Source organism: Watersipora subatra, chromosome 7, assembly GCF_963576615.1.
Source record: "Watersipora subatra chromosome 7, tzWatSuba1.1, whole genome shotgun sequence".
NCBI classification, from domain to species: domain Eukaryota; kingdom Metazoa; phylum Bryozoa; class Gymnolaemata; order Cheilostomatida; family Watersiporidae; genus Watersipora; species Watersipora subatra.
The window spans coordinates 39444575-39464004 of record NC_088714.1 but is presented as its reverse complement, the minus strand read 5'-3'; the positions used below and the strand labels follow the sequence as shown (position 1 = coordinate 39464004).

Here is a 19430-nt window from a genome sequence, read left to right as displayed (position 1 = left end):
ATGTGCCTGGATGTTTCATGCAGCATGATTTGATGGAAGCCCTACTTGAAATCGACTTCGTTGAAGATGTTAGATTTTGAAATATCAAGCAGCAACCCGTCTACTGTTGGTATTGGATGTCTCTCACGCTGGATAGAAGCGTTGACTTGCTTTGTGTCAACAAAACCTAATATCTGAATTAGGCTTTGGCGCAACCACCACTGGAGACACCTAGTCGCTGACCTCAATGACAGGTTCTATGATATCAGATTTAGCTAGCTCAGATTTTTCTGTTTAACTTTAACCCCAAGGCTAAAAGGTATTATTTGCCTACATGGTTGACAGACAGGTATGACAGAGTTATCTATAATCAATTTAATATCTCGGTTTTTCAGAAGACCAACTCTACTAAACAAAGTTGGATGTTTGGCCTGATATGAACTACACATGTTTATAATAGCATTTATGCCAACTTTCAGTGCGCCAAGATTTTCAGATGTTTCATAACCAAGTAATAATTCAACATCATGATACATAACAACAAACTCTGCTTTAGTAATATTTTCACCTATTTTTGCGTCAGCTATAAAAGTACCAACAACCTTGAGTGGTACCTCACAACCATATGGGTAAATCGTTTTGGTCTGTTTACTGGACTCACAAGAAATACCATCACGCTGTATGATTTTCAAGACTGGGCAAATAAAATGTTGCAGTCACTACCAGAGACTATAATAAAGTTTGCGGTGACAGACTCAACATCTACTCTATGAAACTTCTTGCTAGATTTACAAATAAAAGCGTAGTGGGACTCGTTTTCATTGGTCTTCACACAATTAGCTTTATTGTTTCTGCCAGCTTTTGGTTTAGTGCGACATTTCTTCTCATGGTCTTATGATTTTTCAAATTACACCATCTACATGTTTTTCCTCTAGCAGGGCATGTAGTGCTACTACCAGCTTGGCCTGTACTGTCACATTTATAACTCATAATATCTGATTTTTCAGTTTGACTATTTCGAGATTTTTGCTTAGAACCCGAGTCTTGTGGTTTAGATTAAACTTTTTCACCTTACTAACACTAGCAGCGGGGATGGTTTTCATTTTCTTTGATTGAATTTAAACAGCATCATAGTTTGCTACTATGTCCTAGAGTCTAGGTGAATGTAGTATTTTGCCCTTATCCAAAATCTTTGAACACAAATCAGCTAAAGAACAACCAGCTATCACACGGTCAACAATTTCAACAATAACGTCTGCAAAACCACAGCCTTCTGAAGCTTTTTCTTATTCATGCTACATACTGCGAAATATTTTCAGTAGCCTACTAGTTTGAGTTAGCTTCTTAAACTGGTTGCGCGAGAATGTTGAGTTAGGATTGGATTAGCCTGTCTTGACAAACTGTTGTTTTTGCGGAGTTGTTTCCCCGTCGGGCGGGCGAGCAACACAACAGCTTGTCACAAGACGTACTGCACTAGTGCTGCACGATAACACGATATAATTCGATTAGACGATATATTTCAGTGGACGATTTTATATTTGGCCAGTTTTCAAGTCGATATGAATATCGAAGCCGATATTTTATCGAAATATCGGCGGATTTTATTTTGCACAAATGGAGTTGTCTATTCTCTTTATTGTAACGAGGTGACAACTCCTATTTTTCAACCAATATCCTCTTATATCGTTCATGTTAAAGTCTAACACTATATATCGAAAGAAGACAATTCCAATGTTCGATATTTTTCGATATTCGATATATTTTGAGACCAAATAATCGAATGTACATGCAACGATATCGTGCAGCACTATACTGCACCTGACGCATCAGCTGCACTTATAGGAGTTGTTCTCTTCCGTCTATGCGGCTTGGCTGCGATGTTATGGCGGTTGCTCCATTGGTAATCATAACGGATTTCGCGCAAAGATTTATGTAGAAAAAAATAAGATTACAACGTTTAACCAAAAATCAGTCTCTGTTGTAAACGTTAGTAGAATTTAAGAATAAAATAATTTGAAAATAAAATCCATAAGAACAAATAAAACTGACTAATACAGAAATAGAAATAAAACTGACTGAGCGCACAAATAACGACATGTTTAGTCGCTGTTGTTGCATAAGTTCTCAAGTTCTACTAAAGTTTACCGCAGAGACTGGTCGCTGGTTAAACGTTGTACATGTAATCTTATTTTTTCTACATAAACTTTTGCGCGAAATTCGTTGTGATAACCGATGGAGCGACCGACATAACATCGCAACCAAGCCGCATAGATGGAAGAGAACAACTCCTTATAAGTGCAGCTGATGCATCAGGTGCAGTACGTCTTGTGACAAGCTGTTGTGTTGCTCGCCCGCTCGACGGGGGGACAACTCCGCAAAAACAAGTGTCAAGACAGACTAGGAGTGGATGTGAACAGCGTATTTAAATAGACAACAGTTTTATCATACTCATCAGCCTCGCCTTTATCAAAGCTGGTTGTACCATAAAGCCTACCATCAAATATATTATCTCTAGCAGCTGGTCCTAATCTGTAAAATAACATCGCCCTTCGCCTTAGCCTAAAAGCTCTTGCTGCGCCAGCATCACGGGTTGGTTTTTCTACTGAATAAACCTTGCAATCTGCAGACAAACCTTTGCAATCTGTAAACAAATCAAGTTCTTTTATCTAAGACTTCTATCTAACAGATACACTAGCCACATCACTGTCAGGATTAAACTGTGATGGGCCTTTGAGACTATCTGCATAAGCGTCAGCCATTTTTTTGCTTATAACAATTTTACGGTAATAATGTCTCGTAATAATAATATCTAAAATTGAAACAACACAACAAGTAAACCAAGCCTGTTATGGCTTATAACACTCTAGGCCAACTTAGCATCCTATCTTCGTCGCCATTAATGTATATGAATCTGGATACGTCAGGATGTTTATGGATTAATCAAACATGATATATTTGAGTTACTTTTCAATCACAGATAGTCAAAGGTTATTGACTTTGCATACTTTGCCAGTTGTTGCTTTTTCTTTTATAGAGTGCTGGTAAAAAAGATTTCAGTCGGACTCAGTGCCACCATTTTATATGACTATATAATCAGACAAACTGAACAACAAAACTCTCACAGAAGTCTGAGGTCTAATTGCACTTATATTACTCCCTTTATTACTAAAGAATATGGCTAAAACTCTTTGAAGTATAACTCAATCAAGATCATGAAAGATGAGATCTGCTCTCCAGCAAGTTTCCTAGTCTTTGAAACAGACTGACACCAGTTTTCTTGTTCCTGTATAGTATTTCTGGTGTATTACTTGTTTTTATTGTGTACATATATGTGTGTCTATGAGCATATGTATAGGTGCGAATGTATATAGGTGGAGGTGTGTTTGAGTGTGTAGATATTTTTTTCTCGGTAATAAAAATGGGCCATCTACATGTTTTAGGTCATAGCTCACTCCTGAATAGTTAGAGAGTATTCTGTGATAGACAAATTTATTTTGCTACATACCATATATTCGTTAGTACATTCAATCACTTTAAATTCTAGTCCAATTGCCAAATCAAATTTTGAGTTTTTTATATCTCATGTATAGACATAGTGTAAAATATTCTACTCCATTCTATTCTTAATTGCTTACATACATAGCATGTCCTATTCACGGCTCATTCCATATACTCATTTAAGTTCCATTTAGTTTTTTATTTTTTATTACCGTATTAGTGAGGTGACTATGTCGCAAAATGGTGGCAAAGTTTATCATATTGCAATATGGCGAATATGCATATGCAATATGGTGAAATTATATTGAAACTATAGGTGGCAAAATTCTACTTTCTTATGCTATTCACAATAAATATTATATTATATACAAACAGCAGCTTTATTCACGATATTGCACTTATCGAAAAGGGGGCTAGTCCGCAGTCGTTACTAGGAATGCAGTGAATACTGATCACGCATTATATAACATATTGCTGCAACAGTAGTACTTGACCGAATGGCTGACCTGCCCTTGTTTCTTTAATTTTAATCACTTTCAAAGGCTCCTTTTATACAAACCTTTTAGGAAAAGTAGCTTTCAACTGGCTTCTTGTCAGCATCTTGCAAGCCATGTGTAAATACTGACTATGCATAGCGCAACCCACCTGCTGTGGTTGAGCGCATTACCTCACTTTTTTGGGGGAGCTCATGATGTTTGAAAAACTTAGTTCTTTTACTGATTGTAGAATTTATAAAAGTGTCTCTATCTCCTTTGTTGCTAGCTTTTAAGATCTAGAAACATTCTGGAGCATATATTTTGCTCCATTCGTTCTGTTTTTCTGAATGTCATATTTTAAAAAAATTGTTTTAGCTGTATAGAATTATTAAAGCTCATTTTTCAGCGGCTATGCTGACTGCTACACGTAGAAGCCAGCTTCTTGGGAAACTTCATAATTAAATGGAATCCCATGGAAACATAGTTAAAATGAGTGTTTTTCATGAGTTTGATAGTTTCTGAGAACCGCTTTGACATTTCTAGCATAGGCTACACTAAAAATAAAATTACTTTAAAACACAAAAATTAACATAGAGTGAAAAAATTATAGCATAAAATACAAATATTAAGAATTATAAAGATGTAACCTCAAGCAATGCAATTCTTGGTTATGTGACATACTCAATGTTTCGTTGTATTTTGTGGGTATATGCATGGAGGCCTCTTCTACTCTGTATAGGCTCTTTACAATATTGGATAGCTATTTCATTCTCCCGTCTCTCCTTCCGCTGTACATGTATATGTAATAGCTTGATGTGTTGTGTTGGATCTGAATGAGTATATAAATAAATGTACATGTATATATTATGGGGACATACAGTGATTTGTGGTTTTTCTGTTCAATGGACATCTGAAATACTCTGGGTGGTCTGGTGTGTTTAATGAATACCCTAGGACACTTATGTATTCACGTCATCTAACTTTCGCATTTTCGCGAAGTAATCCTCTCGCGAAAATTTCATGAGCGAAACTAAACTATCATAACGAACGCGCGAAAACGCGAAATTAAATAGCTTTGTTCATTGGTATCCACAATAAAATCGTCATATTAGAAATGCAGGTGACCTTTGTGTGTGGTTGGGCTCATTGGGCAATTTCTGCTAAACTCATTATAGCTAATACGCCGAGAGAAAATAAAAGTAAAGGAGTCAAAGGAGTAAAGTCCTTTACTCCTTTGCCGACTGAGCAGTGTGGCAAAGGAAATTGAGATAACAAGTTCTTTTGGAAAAGCAGGCCTGTATTCCCTGGTTGCAAACTGGGGCAGCTAATATTAGGCGACTAGTTATGAGCATCTGGGAGTTTGGAAGGGCAGTATCAGCCCCCTCAACAGGTGTATTTCATCTAGGGCCTCAACCGGGCATCTCACATAAAGTTTTAAAAGATCTTATCGGAAAGTATAAACATTTTTTCTATTATTTGAGATTTGTTTGTTTTAGGTGATGTGACTGCCAGGACGTTTTCAGATTAAAATAGGCTAAACTTGACCGCAGTTAAAACGCTCAGAAAAAGACATCTTTTTTTCTTTTGAGCGTTTTAACAAAGATCAATTTGGCTGATTTTATTTTAAGTTCATCCGAAGGTTTTTACTCTTTCGTTGGGCCATTGCCAAACGAATGTTTGGTAAAACTTGACCTATTGCAAACCTTTATAAAAGTCGTTAACAAAAATGCTAAAAGTTAACGTTTATCTCTATGGCTTGGAATAAAGTGATATTCTACAGCGATAAAAACCGCTCCCGTAGCCGTTGGGCAAATAACTGTTCGAGTTAATGATGTTGAGGTTGAGTTATCTAAAGCAGTTTTTCATTGAGTGGGAACGGACCAAACAAATCCGTTCGAGTTAACCAAGTGTTCGTGATAAAGTTTTACATTTTGGCCGAGGGCGAGTTCTCCGAGTTTGTCTATTAATACTTAACCACCAAAAATTCCTAAAAAGTTGGGGCGCCTCAGCCGGCCAGCCGCTCCAGGGAATACGGGCCTGTGGAAAAGCCAAGACAAATGAGGAAGATGATGATATTAGTTTAGTCACTGAATTTGTAACTGATGAGGATGAAAGTCTGGTAGAGAAAGTCATAAAATTAAATAATAATTATTGTAGCGATGAATTTTATAACCAACCAAAAACAATAACCTTGAGCCATAGCCACCGCGTGCTATAAATACTTGAGATAAAATATTGGTGCCACAACAGTCACGGCGGCAAGGACCTCGACGTCATTGATAGTCCAAGAAACAAATAACAGCAAGCGATCAAGTTGCATTGTCGATCTCGCCCACACATTTCTATCCGCGGTTCACAGATACAAACTAGTCCCAAATTGAAAAAAATTTTTTACAAGTGAACTGGACCTGAGGAATCTAATTATGTTTGTTTTACTGCATTTATTTTCACATCACTATATTTTCGCACTCATCCGATCCGCGAAATTAAGTTGCAGCGAAATTTTACTCTGTACGCTACTCACGAAACTAAATACTAGCGAAATATAAGTGTACTAGGGTAGGTAATTAAATCTCCTTTCTGCAGTCATTGTTGTCATCATAGGGCACAGTAGTTTACAGATTCTTAGAAAAATAGGTGCTTTATTCTAAAACTAATATCTGACACTACTTTCGATTGTGCTGATTTCAGTCGTTTTATTATGGCTATACCAGACATCGGTGTCCTTTACTTGGATAGTATTTCTTTCATCCCTTCTCATTAAATGTAAACTACGTACTTGAAAATCTTTTGCGGATCCCGTTTAATACAATGTTAAACTGTAGTGTACTATCAACTAATGGTTGAAAATATATGTATGGTATAATAGTAAATCCCAATTCTAAGAAGTGCAAAATATGGGAACAATGGCATCGGGGTGGTATCGCTACTCAGCAAACCTCGAGCATGAGTGAAATTGCTACGTTCGCCAGCGTTCAACACCGGACGAAACTTTACACTCAATTATGACAAAATTGTGGTTTTTGACTCGGTCCGTTTAAGAAACGAGATAGCGAAATATCCATTTGTAAAATGGCGTTTGTAAACATAAACGAATATTATGTCTACATAAAAGCACAAGTTTTTGCGATCAGTCTGTCTACTGGCTTACCTTCGTCAGTCAACGCGGCATTCTAAATTGGCCGGCAACAATTGTCTTCGCTATAAAACGGTCGTCGGGTTTTCGGAATAGAAGCGCACGTGCATAACTTATACGTTAGAAAGTTGGGAAAGCAATATGTCTAAGCACTGTGGGTGCTGCAGAACAGCAATTTTGCCTCTTTTTCGCATTAATTCTCAAAGATATTTTAGCAACGTGACCACGCCAGTTTCTTGCACTTTGTTGGCTAAAACGGGACCCACGATAGAATTCAGCATCTTGCGACATATTGTGTGTCAGCATAATAATTTTTCACAACTTTTTGTCAGACATATTTATGCATTGAGCCGTTCCCATACATACAACAATATTCTTAGCTCCTCTCAAACAAAGCATATCTTGCTATGTGCTACCAACTCTTCTACCGAAGCCATATCTTCAGAAAATACACAGGGAAATAGCGATGGTGAAAAAAAGTCTAGATGGTCTAATTGGACTGGGAAGAATTCTTGGAAAGCCGGTTTATTGTTTCTTGGGCTTACCTTAGGAGGTTTTGCGGCTCCAGCTATTTCTTTATGGGGTAGGTACATATATCCATTGTAAATATGTTGCATATCACTGGTGCTATTTTGGTTATTGAAATAGTAAGCTATTGTTGTCATGGTGGATTTCGGAGAAATTGTGTTAGCCACAATTAATCCGAACTCAGACACAACATCAGTGTTGAAATGGCTTTGTCATCTTGTTGTAGTTTTACTATGTTTAGTTGGTGCACGTTTGCTAAGCCTGTGTGAGCTAATTTTATTATTACTGGTTCAGGTACTAGACTACTAGTGAAGGTGTTAAAGGTTGACTTGCAACAAAATTCACATTACAGATATTTGGTATCAGAAGATTCACCATGTCTTGCTCTGCTGTGTTGTAGGTGCAAAATATGTGGATATATAATTACAAGCTCTTAAAGCTCAAAAACAACAGTTAATTGCAGCCAGACCTGCCAACCCAAGAGTGGGGCAATGCGTGAGATTTGGTTTTGGGGCAAGTGATGTATCAATGATAGTATATATAAAATTGTGAAAATTGGGGCAAAAATCTGACGCAGTATCATTTTTTCTTTGGGGTGATTGCGTGAGTCTCACGCCCAATGCGTGAGAGTTGGCAGGTATGATTGCAGCCATCACGAAAACGCGGTAGATTGGAATCCCGCCCCAAAACGGCTCAAATGAGACGCAGTTGAACACGATGGCTTCTGTTTACAATTTTATGCAACCTCAGTCGTTGAAATATTTTCACAAATATACTTTACGCATTCAATAAAACTATGTCTATTGTCCTTACGCGCAGACCTGCCAACCGAAGAGTGGGGCAGTGCGTGAGATTTGGTTTTGGGGCAATTGATGGATCAATGATAGTATACATAAAATTGTGGAAATCGGGGCAAAAATCTCACGCATTTTCATTTTTTCTTTGGGGTGATTGCGTGAGTCTCACGCCCAATGCGTGAGAGTTGGCAGGTATGCTTACGCGTCTATTTCATCATCATTGTAATGCTGTCACTTCGAGCACTGATATCTCAAAACTTACTATAAAAAATCGTTTAATTTCTTAAAGATGGAGAATGAGTGCATATAATCCTCTGATAAACCAGATGAGCCTGTTGGTCACCTGTGATAGTCGAAAAATGCTGCAACAAATGTTCGCATTGTTTGGCAGGAAGTATGGGTCACATGATCAGATTAAGACTAGATGATTAGACCGGGCTGAAATAAAACTGTAAAGTAACAAGTACCTATATTTGATACGGGCTTTCTGGTAGAACCCGAAGTGTGTCACAAACTACTGCTACAAGATGTTTTGTATTGAGCCTTTTATTGGCCTTTAATTTCATGAAATAACATCATGTGTCAAAACAATAACCACAATGTTTGAGTACGTCATCGAAATAAAGAGATTCCAAACTACGGCGTTTTTGTGATGGCTGCGATTAACTGTTCATTTTTGAGCTTTTAAGAGCTTGTAATAACATTTCCACATATTTTGATCCTACAACACAGCAAGTAAGACATGGTGAACCTTATAATACCAAATAACTAATGTGAGTTTTATTGCAAGTAAACTTTTAAGCTTTTGTGAGCAATACCGATATTTGCCAGTAAGAGTTACTTCTGTTTTCTATAAGCATTCCATCAATTAAAATACACCACTAGCAAAATTCTAAACTATATTATTAATGAAAAAAGATTAAACGGGCCAATATAAGTTACACCCATACTCGAACGGTCGTCCGTGTTCGTTGCCCATTACCGTATGGCTGTGAGTTTCGACAGTCAAACGACAGTCATGCCGGTGTGGCTCAGCAGTTGTGATAGTGGAAGAGAAGATGCTTAGCTAATGTTGAAGGAAGAGGCTCCAGATGCAGGGAAAGAGGCTCCAGATGCAGGGGAAAGAGGCTGCAGATACAGGGGGAAAGAGGCTCCAGAAGCAGGGAAAAGAGACGCCAGATGCAAGGAAAAGAGACTCCAGATGCAGGGAAAAGAGGCTCCAGATGCAGGGAAACGAGGCTCTGCAAACGCGAGAAGAGAGCTCAGCAGATAGTGGGGAAGAGGCTCCACGGGTAGGGGAGAGAGAGAGCCTCCACAGGCAGAGAAAATAGCCCTAGCAGGCAGAGGGAAAAGAGGCTAAGTTGTTGAAGCTGAGAAGGTTCTCAAGTTTTGTTCTTTATGTTGCAGAGGGTTAGCAAATGTTGCAGAGGATTAGCGATTCAGTGGACTTGTCTTTAGTACATCGTGGTAGTGTAGTGATTGGAAATTATGACTAACTTGAATTGTTTTGGTCGTGTCTGGGTGAAGTTTAATTTTTTTTGCTGTTTCTGGCATGCTTATTGATGTCTTTTTCCTCATAGGTTACTTCCACTAGAGGTTTCTATTCCGCTTGTAGATGGGTATATGATGACTGCCTTTCCTGATGATCCTGTGATGTACCAGTTGTTTTTTGTTTGTTGTAATATTGTCTATGCCTCCGGTGGTTTAGACGTTTCTTCATTAGGCTATCTGCTTTTGCTAATACTTCCATACAATTTTATGAAATGCAAAATTTTTGAATTATGTCTCTGAGAAGGTTCCCAACTTCGATGTATAGCACCAGAGAGCAATTGTTCAAAAAAACTACTTCAAACCAATATATGAAATGGTAAAGCATTCTTAATTTAAAGGCAATTAAATTTTCATGTGTCCGTGCTAGGCCTATTCATGGTATTTGCTCATTGGTTCCTTCATTCGATGTCATTATACCATATATGCCCCTAATCTTGCCATTGGCTTCAACAACTATTTTTCACAAAACGCTATGCCTGCAGCTGTTGCTTCATCTGTTGGACATTAATACATTTTACTACCAAGGTGCATACATGCATGACAAATACTACATGTTCAAAGATTTTTATGTGCATTAATGTTAAAGAAGTTAAAAAAAGTGTGATGCAAGTTAATTGGACCCAGGCATTCGCATGTACAATGAGACAGCATGCCCAACAGACACAACCAAATATTTTTATTCATAAATAAGTAGTAATGACGATTGTAAAAATCGCCAGGTTGATGAAGGCAGATATTCCAAGTAGGCCCATTTGATCCTTGTCACCAACAAATTTTCATACATGTAGGTATTTCAAAAAACAAGTAAGATCTATCATTTTAGTGTTATAACTTTACAACCAGACCAAATCATGTGCTCTCCAGGCTGTGTCACTTAATATCGTAATGTTGAACCTAAAAATGCTGGTCATGAAGGTTAGCCCCTAAAGAATTCTGTCAGTTGATCTGTACATACATGTGTGTAGTGTAGTCTCTCACCAAGGCAATATATTAATTGATTAGAGTCAGGTGAGTGTCTTCAGGTATTAAAGCACCTTGCAAGATTCTTTTACCACAGCAACCTCGCAAACCTTGTCCCATTTGATGGTACAGTAGATGCTTCTACCACGTAAATAATTCGTTCCGGGAACGCTTACGTTTTAGGGATTTTTCTTTATACCAACAGTAAAATACATGTACATTACCCAATTTGTTCCAAGATTTTTTTCCAACTCACCCCTTTGGCTCTTCAAAAAGAAAAAAACTAAACTACTTTTTAATTCATTGGCGATACTAGTAGTATTATTGGTTTGTATCGACAATTTTTTTTTCTAATTTCTTTCACACCGTTTATGGTCCATAATTTCAGTAAATTTACATAAAGTTAAGGGAAGCTCCCGTCTTCAATACCAATTTAAATTGTTTTTTTTCCTTTTCCTACACAGGAAGGTCTATGCTGCAAAAAAAATTATACACGTCTAAAATTAAGTAAAACACATATTTTTATTATAATAGCGGTCTGTCCATCTGTCCGAAGTCAAGGTTAACGGTTAGTATAAAACATCACTCTCAATGAAAGTTACATTTGACTTGTTAGACCGACTTCCTAACACCTGCATCAATTGACTGCCTTTGAGCATTTCTAAATAATTGGAGATACATATTATCTGTACATTATCGGCACATCCGACAATCTCTTACAGCACACTAGACTACCAGGGTACTGGTATATAATATAAAGGTACCCTTACATGTCAATTTCTCTCCCAAGTGCGGCAAAAGAAAAAATGGTATTTTAAGGCTAACTATGAGATTCTCGATATTTAATTCGAATTTGAGAATCTGTACCGACGTAGTGTTTTATGTTATATAAAGTTTTTTTGTAATACGAAGCAAAAGCTTGACAAATTCTTTACGTTGAGTAGAATTTACTTTGAATGAGGAATACTTGTAGGAATGTCTACTGTACTTAGAATTATGTGTGGAGATTATTTTTTGTCTTGCTCAGATAAGTGAAGATTGTTTTTTGTCTTGCTCAGATAAGTGGCAGAGATTATGCGATGGCTAATATAGTACATACTACAATATGCTTCACTATATAGTATCTACGTCTCTGGTGGACTGTTGAAAAATAGTATTCAGCGAAAGTTGGATGTTCCTACTACTTTAGACACAACTATGACCCAATACCCTGTACAGTGTGTCTGTCACTTATCACTTGCTCTAAAGCAGGCTGGGATATTTGACTGATATTTTGTAACAACCAAAAGTTTAAAACGCTTCCAAGGCAATAGTCATGGCAATAGCCATACATGCTAGATTGTAAGTTTATTAGAAATTTAGTCATAGATTGTATCAAAAATAGTCTTTCAAAGCCGAACACAGTCCTCGCTTTTAAAAAGCTGCAACTTTATATTTGCTATTACATAGCTCGTAGTATAAAACTCCATCTTCATGTTGTTTAGTTATGTATTGTTTAAAACAAACAAGCAAACTGAAACAAGTAATCTCATAGCGTGATGGAACAAGAATCATAATTATTTGGTCACTGTTTGATTAATTAAATCATTATTCTGTAGAGAGATTCACTTCTTTATAATGCAAAAGAGATAACCTGTGTTTAAAATAATGTTTGGGATTTACACATGCTGCTTTGTTGTGTTTGGTTAGCCGATATGCGTTTAAAAATTAATTCCAAATGAACTGAAAATAAAAACGCTATAACTCTTCAATAGTTTAGATTGAACATAGTTTCAGTTAGTTGTAGTTCATCTTTAGTTGTAAGCGTGGAAGTAGCGCAACACCTTCTATCTTACCTTCAGTGCCATCGTGGTACTCATGCATAGGAGTTGAGGAGGTATGCTAGGAATATAGGAGTTCTATACAAATGATATGAGTTACCCTACAGGATGAAAATATTAGTTGGTTGAAAAAATTTGCGATTTCGCAAACAGTCAACTCCTCGAATTATTAAATTCCGTGAATAATTAGTTCTATTTTTAATCACAAGTGAGAATAACTACTGCATCAAATTAAAATCTAGTCGCTAGGCTAGTTTTTAATATAAATACTAAACGTAGTTGAGTTCCAACACATTTTTAAAGTCATTGCCTGGGCTTTGAGCTAACACCATTGCCAATGCATCGCATTTATTTACAAAATTATTCAAGGTTGTCACAAGATATGCAGAATGGCGTCATCGCGAAAATAGCCGCTAGGCAGAAGTACTAAACGTAGCCGCGTTCCAAAACTTCTTTAAAATCATTGCCGGGCTTCAAGTTTTATTGCCATTGCATCAAACTACAAAATTATTCAAGGTTTTTACAAGTTATTCGGCATGGCTTCGTCATAGCAAAAAATCTCTCCCAGTCTTTTTACATTGAAATCAACTCCATCAATCTCTATTACCGAAGCTGAGTCCGATCATGATTCTGATATGGACATTATGGTATGTATTTGATTTGCAGTGCAGATACGTTTTTCCATAATTAACTGCATTAGTTAATTCTTTTGTTTAAAAACTGATCGCTTTCATTAAATACTTCAGCTATTGTTTTTGTACTTCCGTAACACTTATTAATATTTTTTTCTTTTTTGTGTTTACTGCAGATTGAGAATGAAACAACCTACTCCGATTACGAAAACTAGAGACAAGTAGTAATATTCATCAAGGCAGGAATATTGGCAGAGAAGCAACCAGTCAACCTAGACCCTCTTCATCGACAACAACTCCTTGATATCACTGCAGCAAACATGATTTAATTATATATTTTATTTCATGTATAGATATATTATAATTTATTACAAACTTGAGTGTACAATTAAAATATTTCAAATACAAATAAAATTTTGCAAACGATGAATGGAGTAAAAATAAACAGTTTAGTCCATATGGCGGTTGTCTAGCAATAAAATTAAACTGGTACTTTTGATAAGTGAATACTAGCGTGTAATGGTGCTCTCTGACTAGTTATTTTGGTAATAGCAGCTCTGTCGCTGTCTTGGGTAGATGTTAAAGCGATTTTTTTCACTACTGCATGACTGGTAAAAAAGTTATCATCAGAACTCTCCTCGTGGCTTACTATTGCAAAGTTCTGCCGGTTGGCCAAAGATTTGTGCTCGTAAAGGCGTTTTTGTTTCTTTTTTAAAACAAATATATTCTCCTCGTTAGCAGCTGCGGTCATTTCTACCTCAATTTCAAGACCTCCCTGAATGATTGGTGATCTTCTAAGAATGACATCTACCACCTTTGCAGTCATTGTGCTTCTGTGTATGATGAAAAATCTCTCTCTCACACTAAAACAAATAATGAAGCTGTAGGGATAGAAAAAATAAATATTGCGTTTTACCGAAGAACCAAAGTAAAATTCAACTAATTTAGTAAATGTGAAAAACTCAATACTTACCACAAATTGTTGGTTCATCAAAGGCCTCCAAATCTATGAATGTTCGTGAAAACCTTTGAACGCAGCAAAAAAATTATAGCTTAGCACGATCGACCCGTACATGTAGTTGTAAGCTAAATAGAAAACGAAGCACGCAATGTGCGCATGCGTAGTGTTAACTCTATTGCTAGACGTAATAGAGTTAACTCTTCATAGAGAGTGACAGTTTTCAGCCGCGAATATGCATGAAATGGCAATTTTCATGAAATATAACTCCGCGAATAAATTCATCCTGTAGGGTAATCATGCCTGATCTGCAAGTTGCATTAACAGCACTTAATGCTATTATTAGGTCAAACATTGCTAGAATTGAAAGATCTCATCTTTTGTGTTGACTGCCACTGCATATCATTGGCCTGCCTTTTTCACTTTTGGTGTTATGAAAATTGGATGCATAGTATATCCAATTATTTTATTAATGCTCATTTTAAAGACAAATTTAACGTTGGTCTTAGCTGTTCATAAAATGTAGAATGTGAAATAATTAAAATCAGTCTTAGTGATGAACATTTGGAGTATTTTAGTTTGTTGGTGTTGTGCATTCCTTTGTAAATTTGGTTTTGAGCTATTGGCCTGTTGCATAAATGCAAGTTGAATATTTTAGGAGCTCCAGAACGTGACCAAGATGGTGAAATCGTAAGTTCGTTCGTTCTTTCTATTAGATTGTTTGCTCTTACTGACCATTCTATTGGTTGTTTATTCCTTAGACATCTATTTGGTATTGTCAGTATATTAACACCTTTCCAACTTTACACAAAAGTCTCTAGCGTGAATGGTTTGTGGGGAGACAGTCAACCAATCTAAACACCACACTGGATGCTCTGTCCCCCGAAATCACTTCAGTCAAATAATAGACACACACATTTAAGTGCCACCTTTATTTGCCCGTTACCTTTATTTGATCAACACTATAGAAGGGTTGAAAAAAGAATTTCACTCTTTAATTAAACGCCACCTCTATTTGACCACCACTTTGACATTCTCCGATCCTTACGGACATAATAGCAAGTGATTAGTACAAAAGTGTCATCAAAATCGTACTAATAATGACTTGGCTACATCAATAACAATTAATTCTTTCATTGTTACTGTTTGTATCAAAGTCCATTTTCCAACTCCTAAGGTTTTCATTTTTTTTCATTAAAACTTTGAAAGCAGCACTATAGAAATGATTAATAACTGTATCAGGCTAATAGTTGTTCCTTGTTTAACACGGTCTTGATACTTCGATGTATGTGAAAAATGGTTAACATTTACGATGGTATATGAATAACTAGTTGTAGGCTAAAAGCTAAACTAGTTTTAGCAATGCTGTTAAGTTTATCATTTGTGGGAAATGCAATGCGTAAAAGTTTTGCTCTGCTCAAAAAAATTGTTTGGACGCTAATATCGGTTAGTTCAGCAGTGCAGAGAGTTGAGGTTTGAAGACATTGTGGGAGGTATTAAACAGCCAGAAGAAGATGAAATCGTTTCGAACGATGGCAACAATCAGAACGCAACCTGCTGAGCAAACGATGCAAATATTCTTTGGTTCAAAAATGTCAATTTTTGTTTCCACATGTACCGTACTTTTTGGACTATTAGCTGCTACTTTTTTCTGATGTTTTGAGCTGTGACTTATAAGGGTGCGACTATTCTGTGGTTTTTCTTTTACCGCTAGGGTGCATTAACCGGAATCTCTGGTTAGTGTGTCTCTAGTAGTGAAAGAAAAAACGAAACAATGCCTAACGGTACTGTTCCGTTAGGCACTGGGTTAAAAAGCGTCAATTAATACGGAACAGTGCCTAACGGCACTGTTCCATTTTAACCAGCAAAGTTGCTGCCGTGTTGAAAAGCACCGTCCTAAGTTCTGCGGCCTATACAAAAGGTGGGGCCTATGCAGGGTTGGCTTGGTTTAAACCAATGGTTGAAACCGAGTGGTTTAAACCCGGTTTAAATCAGCTGATAAAACAGGTTTTTATGGTTTTTTCATTATTTTTTGTGAAAAACAATATTTTAAGCTCCTAGTGGTTCATGTGCGGTAGAAATGCAATTCTATGTGATTATCAGCTGTGGAAGTTTATTTAGGACACAGTAGTAAATTGATGGCAGAGCTCAAGTTGAAACTACGTGAAATCCTAGCACAACAATGAATTAGTGAATTTCATTTTCAATTGGTTTTATCAAGTGATATGATGATCTCTTTATTAATGAAATATAAAAACCATGTGAAATATACTTATCCAATCATCGTCTTTAATAATGAATGAAGACTTTCTCAAGTCTGGCCAGTAAGAAAGGATTACTTATAGCCTAATTGAAAATTAAAACAGTAAAATCATTTTGGGCAAAAGCTTTAAGTTTTCAAACTAATATTTCATTTATAGGGCACAAGCCAAAGTAGTTGGATTGTTAGAATTCAGTTTATCAAGTTTTTTGTGTTTTGAAAAGTTAAAATTGTGCCTCAAACTTCCAACATGCCTCGCAAACAGGATCCCGTTTGGCAGTTTTTCACACGAACTGCAAAAGGCAAAGGTTTTAAGGCAAAATGTAATAGGTGTGCTGTCGTAACCCAAGGTCACGCAGATAGGCTTAAAGCTCACGTAGCAAAATGTTAAGCTGAAAACACCAATTTAGACAGGGATGCTAGTATTCAGGTGGTAGAAGTTGAGTCATCTGCCACTGCTCCAAACACTAGCAATGCATCTGCATTATGCTCTGCTCTACACTACCACACGACTAATCACTTGGATTCAAATTCCTACTTATACATAGAGCTGTATGTAAAATATTCACTTTATGTGATAAGATTTCTGCTCTGTATTTCATTGATCATGTTTGATTAAAGACTCATTCTAAAATTTCCACATGTTTTTTCTCTTTCTTTCCATAACAACTCCCACAGTACCATCTTTAACAGATGATTCCACATATGTATGTTCAATACTCAATCATGCAGCTATAGTAAGTGATGTTAATTAAACTTAAAATTGCAAAAACCTTGGTAAATTATAAAAGCCATAAAAACCGGTTTAAACCATAACAACCGGTTTAAACCAAAAGAACCTGGTTTTTTCATAAAAACCGTGGTTTTTTCCAACCCTGGGCCTATGTATAGTTTTATTATCGATTTTTTGAAAATGACGCAGATACGGCTTATATAAGGGTGCGGTTAAACAAGGAACTATTATTAGTCTGAGACAGTTATTAATTATTTCTATGGTGCTGCTTTCAAAGTTTTAACAAAGGACAACGAAATAGTTAATTGTTATTGATGTAACCGAGTCATTATTAGTACTATTTTGTGGACACTTCTACTGATCACTTGCTATTATGAGTTCGTAAAGATCACAGAATGTTAAAGTGGCAGTCAAATGGAAGTGGCGTTCAATTAAAAGGTGGCGCGCTATTTTTCAACTCTTTTCTTATAATAGTGGTCAAATAGCAGTGGCGATCAAATAAAGGTACCATTTTATTAGAGGTTTTACAGTATTATGATATGACGAAATATATATGTTCCAACAAATTGCAACGCAGGCTATAAGATCATCATAGGTTTTTTGCAAGCAATAAATATCAACTAGTAGAGATATTTTTCAGTTTCCTAATGCATATTTATTTATAGATCTACAGCAAGTTGTAACAGATTTATTGCACTCAAAAGGGTTAACGTCGCTCCACTCGAAGGAGAGTGCAAAATATAAGCGACATTCGCTTTGCCCGTAAAAGGATTTAATATAGCTTTCGAAAAATTATACAACGCCGGATTCTATTTGAACGTCACCTCTAATAAGACACCCCTACAGGGGAAGGGTTGAAAAATGAGTGCCATAGCCTTCAAATAGTGGTTTTACCGTATCTTATTGCTTTACCTGAGACAATAGTCAAAACTCGCTAAGCTTGTTCTTTGTTGCTAAGGAATATCCTCCAATAAGCAAATGTAGCCGAACCATTTCTTGTGAATGACCTTCACTGATTTTACGATTAAAACAACTACATGTAACTGATCAAGCAGTGTTCATTTGGAAAATGGGTCATGATCACAGAAACCATGGTTGAGTCGGGATTTTAAGATTTGGAGTTATCTACATTAGCAGAAAGAGAAAATTCTCACAGTTATTTTGCAAAACAAATTTGATTCTAGCTTAATTACAGCAGATTTTATGGTCAATAAACTGAATGCGTGTTTACCATTAGTGCGAAAACATAGTTCCGAGAAAACTGGTGTTAAAGTTTGAGAAACGAAAACCAATGCCCAACTTTGTTTACATTTCAAAACGTCATAGCAACCAATATTAAGAGGTTGTGATATTCATCTAGATTTTTGTGTTTCTATTCAAAAAATTATGCTGAATTCAAAAATCTAAACAGATTTTAGCTGGTTGTCACAGAAATAGCTGTATATTTATAAGAAAATGTATTATTTAATTTTGTAGATATTTAAAACGGCTTGGCAGTACCGCGATATCGGGCACAGCCAAATCATCAGCAAAATCTTTAAAAAAGTAACAACAATAACATATTGCACACTATCGGTCACTATATACTTCAATCTTGGAAATTCAAATAATTATTCTTATAATTAAATCTGATAATAATCCTATAAAATCGAATTATTATTCTTATGATTAAATAATGTAATAATCTTTTAATAATTGTTAGGAATTTATCATCGTAATTCCCTTTACTTTTACTGCTTTTGACATCAGTTGGAACACCAAAGTACTGATTATAAGTGTCCGAAATGTCAGAGTTATCTTTAAAATCGGCAAAAAAGAAACGATTATATTTATCGGACGCCATTTTTCAGTACTTCCTGTTTAGCTTAGCAACGGTTTTAAGAGGGTTTTTCCGAGGGTTGAAGACTTCTATTGGCTAAACTGACTTCAGATTCAGAAAGATCTCTCTTTGATTGGTCCAGATGCACGTGTTACAAAAATCGTTACCAATATTATAAATTCAGTTGGTGCAACTTCAAAGTCGGATAACTCAACTTCGTGATTTGCGACTTAACCATGGTTTCTGTGACCGCGACGCAAATGTTGTTTTAATCTTAGAGACT

At 36.3% G+C, this 19430-nt stretch overlaps 1 protein-coding gene across 1 annotated transcript in view; it reads left to right on the top strand.

Annotated features, from left to right (window-relative positions):
* Positions 1 to 7160: 7160 nt before the first annotated feature.
* LOC137399502 (mitochondrial import inner membrane translocase subunit TIM50-like) overlaps positions 7161 to 19430 on the top strand; it is a 60649-nt gene continuing 48379 nt past the window's right edge. The window contains exons 1-2 of the mRNA XM_068085644.1: positions 7161 to 7672; positions 14994 to 15025. Coding sequence (XP_067941745.1) covers positions 7231 to 7672; positions 14994 to 15025 — 474 coding nt within the window. The 5' untranslated portion in view covers positions 7161 to 7230. The remainder of the gene's footprint in view (positions 7673 to 14993; positions 15026 to 19430) is intronic.